Source organism: Microtus ochrogaster, chromosome 8, assembly GCF_000317375.1.
Source record: "Microtus ochrogaster isolate Prairie Vole_2 chromosome 8, MicOch1.0, whole genome shotgun sequence".
Classification (NCBI taxonomy): domain Eukaryota; kingdom Metazoa; phylum Chordata; class Mammalia; order Rodentia; family Cricetidae; genus Microtus; species Microtus ochrogaster.
In genome coordinates this window covers 19,390,443-19,396,041 of record NC_022015.1, presented here as the reverse complement: position 1 = coordinate 19,396,041, position 5,599 = coordinate 19,390,443, and the positions used below count along the sequence as shown (strand labels likewise).

Below are 5,599 nucleotides of genomic sequence, written 5' to 3'. Positions count from 1 at the left end.
TGCCTCTGCCTCCCAAGTGCTGGGATTAAATGTGTATGCCACCACTGCCCTGCCATATTTCTTATTTGAACTTAAAATTAATACAAATTCTTATCAAGTCCATTCTTAAGACCTGGCATGCTGGTGTGTGTACACCAGTAGTCACTGTTGCCCAGAAAGCTGACGTAAGAGGATTTCAACCCAGGACATTCACTTCCACCTGAGCAGCATAACAAAAAGACAATGAACATTCTAAGCTTGGCACGCTGGCACCTGCCTGTCTGCAATCCTAGCACAGAGAAGGCCAGTGTGGACTGAAAAAAAAATTAATATTTAACTCATACTTACATTCGTACTGGCTGGATATGGTGATGCACACCTTTGACCCCAACACTCAGGAGGCGGAGACCAGTAAGTTCAACACCAGGCTGATCTACAGAACAAGTTCTAAACCCGCCACAGCTAAGTAAGACTGGGAGGCACAGATGCCTGTTTATTTCGTTATGCCCTCCACACCAGAATATTATTTTATTTAAAACTGAGAAGCCACATTTATGTACTGTGTATGTGTGTGTGCAGGCCTGTGAAGGTCAGAGGACAGTGTGGGAGTTTGTTCTCTCCTGACACTGAGAACCCCGGAACTCAGGCCGTCCCATTTGTCATCAGCACCTCACTCACTGAATTGTCTTGCCAGCCCACAATATGTTGTTTTATCTGAATTCCTCTTCTTCCGCTCTTCTTTTGGCCACATTGAGGGCATTGTCCGGGAAACCACGGGAAACTGTGACTGACGCTTACGCTGTTCACAGCTGTCGCAGGACCTTTCCAGGCGGTATGCCGCTGGCGCCTCTTGCCAACCAAGCTTGACAGGGTTACCCTCTGCTAACGGGGGAACTGAAGCAATCAGGGAGGGCAAGGGACATGTCCAAGGCCACACAGCAGACACTGGGTCTCAGTTGACTTGTTGAGCTTGTAATCTCAGTATTTGGGATGTCGAGGTAAGAGAATTGCAAGTTCGAGGGTCAGACTGGGCTATATAGCAGGACTTTGTCAGAAAGAAGAGCCAAGGCAGGTGGATCGGGGTCAGAGTGTTGAACCCGGGGTATTTGTTGTCTCTACCAGCTAACTAGCCCCCATCTCCTCGGATGAGGGGGACATCCCTAGGGACTCTATTGAAGTACAGTACAGGGACTGTCCATAAAAATAGAAGCCTTGGGTGTGACAGGATAGGAACTGCTGACCTGGCGTGAAGCGTGGCAGTGGTCCCTCCTCTCTCCTTTTTAAATATGTAGGCTGCCACCAAGTCATGAATCTGAACCAAACTAGAGTGGTGTGTGTGAGGGGCAATGTGTGGCCATGACCCAGGCCCTGGCAGGGCTTGTATGCGAGTGTGAAATGATAAGAAGTGGTCCATCTGAGCCTTCCGCTCTCCCTGGCTAACATCCCAAAGACTGTTTGTGCCCAGATCCTATCTGCGCCCTCCTCCCGCAAAGGCAGGAGTCTTCCCTGTGGAAAAACACAGCTGGGCCTGGGTGAGCCCTGTGAGGGAGGAGGAGGGGGGAAGGAGTGTCTCTGCCCAGGATTGGTGTCTATGGCCCAGTTCTGGGAAAGGGCCAGATTGCATCAGACAGGACTTGGAGGGAGGGAGCCAGTCTGTGGTCTGAGGAGGAGGCAACTTCATAAGTAAGGGCGAGGGAACTGAGAGAGGGCAGAGAGCTGGAAAACACGACACAGGGAAGACTTTGGAGAAAGCAGACCAGGCATGACAGCCACCTTGCCACCGACAACCAGCCCTTCCCGGCCACCCCTAGACCCAGAGGACGAAGATGACATCCTGGACGAGTGCGACCATTACAGCCTGACTCACTCTTACGTTGGTAAGGCCGCTGGACAGCTCTCTGACTTCTCGTCCTCCTCCTCCTCCTCGGATTTGGAGATTCTTTCCCAGATTGCCCTAACTAAGCTATGCCCTACCCCAAAGTAACCCCATTCTAGCCTCATCTACTGAGTTCTGTCTTCCTCGGCGCTGAGAACTCACATCTGGGCATCTCCATTCCATGCATGAGGAAACTTAGCAGGCATAAATGCCCCAAACTTACACGGTGACCAGCGCCCTCAGGCTGGTCTGCCCTTCCTACCCCTAGCTCTGGTCCTTTGTTCTCTGACCCTCACACTTCCCCTCTGTCCCTGTCCCTCCACCTCCTGCTCTACCAGCTGGGGGAGCTCGGAAAGGTCGTACCAAGAGAGAAGCTGCTGCCCACACCAACCGCCCGAGCCCTGGTGGACACGAGAGGAAGCTGCTGACCAAGTTCCAGAATTCTGAAAGGAAAAAGGCCTGGCGCTGAGGCAGAGCTGGAGGTGAGGAGTCAGAGCCAGAGAGCCAGCAGAGGTGGCTTTGCCTAAGGCGACCGGCCGAAGTGTGTAACTGAGTGGGAAGTGGGGAATCAAGAGTAGTCCCTGGGTTTGATATCCGGGCCCCACATGATGAAAGGGAAGAGAGTCAATTGGAAGTTGTCCTCTTAGGGGGACCCTGCAGGTGTTCTACAGAGAAGTGAAGCAGAGAAGAGACGAGAATGAGAACATGGTACAGACTGACTTCACCAGCCTAATGCCAGGTGGTTCCTTGTCGGCATATTTAAAACACAGTACAGTTTGGGAAAAGGTTTCCGGGCAACAACCAGTCCAGGTCCAGGTGCACAATAAAGCTCAAGGTGTGACTACATAGAGACTCTCTTACCTCGTGTGCCTACGAGGGTGGGCTCTGAGGCTAAAAGGCCTAGAATCTAGTGTGGTCTTGGGCTGATAGCATAGAGATCAGAGATTTCTCCCCTAAGGATGGGATGGACCAGGGAGGGAAGAGTCCAGGATAATCATTCTAGGGAATTTGGGTGCGGTCTGCCTCTATAGCAAAAGGAGGGTGCGGTCTGCTTCCAGGGAAAGCAAAAGGAGGGTGTGGTCTGCCCTCACGGATAGTAAAAGGAGGGTGCGGTCTGCCTCCACAAATAGTAAAAGGATCACCAGATCATTAATAAGATCCACTCTCAGCTTTCCGGATGGAATGCAGAAATTTGATTTTATCTTCTCCACTGAGGAGACAGCCCTGCATGATTAGCATTTGTGGTTCTCTTGGTGTTTCTCTGTGAGTACAAGGGCCACGCCCGCAGCATCCTGACCTCCACATGCTCACAGTGCCCCAAGCGCATGAGAAGACATGCGTGCACACACATACGCGTGCACATCCACATACCAATAAACAAAAGAAAGTAATAGTGTGTCATCTAGAGGGAGAATAAAATGAGACCCGTGTTTGAGTTCCCTGGTGACCAGTGTTGGGGACAGTTTCCCGTAGAGCCTCTCTAATTGGAAGGAAATTTGGCTTACAGCATGGGAAACCGAAGCTTGACAGAGTCAAGTACTTCTCTGGGGTTACAGAAAAAAAAGAATAGAAAAGCCAGAATTCAAACCTGGGTCTCCGCCCCTTCCACCACCTGCTTTCCCTCCTCACAGATGAGGCCAGACCATGGACATTACAGCCAGCAATGGACACAGGACAACCACACCCAGCAATGGATACAGGACCCTGGAGAAATTAGGAAACACAGGCAGGACCAAGGCCTGCTTGACTCTTTCCCACCTAAGTGAGGTTCTGGAGAGAGGCCACCAAAAGAGCCCTTCCAGACCCAGCAAAAGGGAAAGATAGGAGCAAAAAGCAGGGGGTGGATGGGGGAGCTAGCACCCCCAAAAAGAAATGTGAGAGAAACCAGATGCCCCCAGAGGCAGCAACAATAAACAGAGCAGCAGCAACAGCTTTCCTGTGTGTTTCCTGCTGTCTGTTGTGTCTGACTGTGCCCATGGTGCGTCTCTCTGGGGAGTATTATTAGAATGGCAGATTCCACACTGTGTAGGACTGGAGCCTGCAAGCAGGTTCCTGGTGCTGTCCGCCCTTCTGTAATATATGCAGATTTTTTGGATGCCTATTTCTGTGGTCTCTTTTGGGGAAATTGCTTTATTTCTTTGCATTGCTACCCCAGAGACAAACTGTAGTCAGCCCCTTGACATTCCTGAACAGGATGAGGTCATATTTATATAAAACTGCTTTTTGAAGAGAATGTTACTATTAATACCATTTGCAAAACGAAATAATAAACAACCGGAGTTTAAAACATGGGGAGGATTGGCTGGGCGCTGGTGGCACACCTTTAATCCCAACATGTGGGAGGCAGATAAATCTCTCTGTTCGAGGCCAGCCTGGTCTACAGAGAGAGAGTTCCAGGATAACCAGGGCTGCACAAAGAGAGCTTGTCTCCAAATCAAAACAAAACAAAAAAATGAAAATAAAAAAACATGGGGAGGATTTGTTTTCAGCGACTGAGGGCTCAAACCCAAGCAAGGAATGTCTGGGATAGGGTGCTGGGTCAACTGGGGAGCAGGTTCTTGGTGGGTCTCAGGACCAGAGTTCCAGGAGAGTGTGGAGCAAAGGAGCAGATGGTCAGGACCACGGGTGTAGGTGACAGAGGCCTGAGTTTGGGCAGCTGCAGTGACGCTTGAACAAACAAGGCAGAAAGTTCTCTCACACGTGACAGCTCCAAGAGTAAATATTCCTAAATTGCAGATGGCAGCTCTGTTGATCAGGGCCCGCTACTTTTAGCTTGTTATTCTGCCATACTCCACACATTTCTACTCTGAAGTCCCAAATAATAGCCGCTCCAGCCCCGCGCCGCTCCAGCCCTGAGCTCACATCTGCACCTCAGCCTGTGGAAAGTCAGGCAGGATAGAGATTAGAAAAGACCACACAGCACTTCTTTTTTCTCCTTTCTGAGACAGAGGATCTCTGTTTCTCAGGCTGATCTCAAACTCCTGGGCTCAAGTGGTCCTCCAGCCTCGACTCCCTGAGTGCTGGGATGCCAGGTATACGCCATGACTCCCACTCTCCCTACTCATTTTCAAGGGCACAGTTTGAAAGTGGAACATCCAGTGCTTGCTCATAATTTAGTCACACGCGGCTCCCAACTCTAAGAGAAGCCAGGAAGGCCATACTCAGCTGCTCAGCCATGTGCTAACCCGAGCTTGGGTGAAGGCGGGGTTTGTTAGAGGAAGAAGAGGAAGAATACTGCCAGTTCCAGCTGAAGTTCCAGCTCCAACCTGGCCTGGCCGTTGACTCCTCCACAGAAACCCTACTTGTCGGGCTTGGAAGCCATTGCAGTTAGGTAGGGCCAGGGGCTAGGGTGCCTGCTAACTCAATGACATGACCGCAGACTGGGACCCAGCTGGAATTCCCAGGAACCATATTCAGTCACCTTCTGAGTCCAACAACAGTCTCTCCTGGAATCTGTACCTGGGAACACTCAGAAGACAGAGGCAGGCAGAGTTTTGTGAGTTCGAGGCCAGCCTGATTTACATAGTGAGTTCCAGGCCTACCAGGGCTCTATCATGACAACCTGGCTTTTTTTTTTTTAATAGTCTTAACTGTGCTGGAATTATGTAGCCCAGTCAGGCCTTGAATTCATAGAGATCTACCTGTCCCTGGCTCTGTCCAGTGCTGGGATGAAAAGCATATGCCACCATGCCTAGCCCAGATTGCTCACTGATTTATCACTTGCTAGCTGCCTGTCATTTCACC

At 50.6% G+C, this 5,599-nt stretch overlaps 1 protein-coding gene across 1 annotated transcript; it reads left to right on the top strand.

Moving 5' to 3' along the window:
• The first annotated feature begins 1,617 nt into the window (after positions 1–1,617).
• On the top strand, positions 1,618–3,854 carry Nupr1 (nuclear protein 1, transcriptional regulator). Its single transcript, XM_005351231.3, has 3 exons — positions 1,618–1,856; positions 2,194–2,337; positions 3,487–3,854. The coding sequence occupies exons 1-2, from the start codon at positions 1,742–1,744 to the stop codon at positions 2,322–2,324; spliced, it is 246 nt and encodes an 81-aa protein (XP_005351288.1). The 5' UTR covers positions 1,618–1,741; the 3' UTR covers positions 2,325–2,337; positions 3,487–3,854.
• The last annotated feature ends 1,745 nt before the right edge of the window (positions 3,855–5,599 follow it).

Bases quoted from the DNA above. Each gene is read 5' to 3' on its own strand.
- Nupr1 (XM_005351231.3), top strand. From the start codon at position 1,742: ATGACAGCCACCTTGCCACCGACAACCAGCCCTTCCCGGCCACCCCTA. The intron at 1,857-2,193 runs GTAAGGCCGCTG...CTGCTCTACCAG, and splicing joins CCTGACTCACTCTTACGTTG to CTGGGGGAGCTCGGAAAGGT.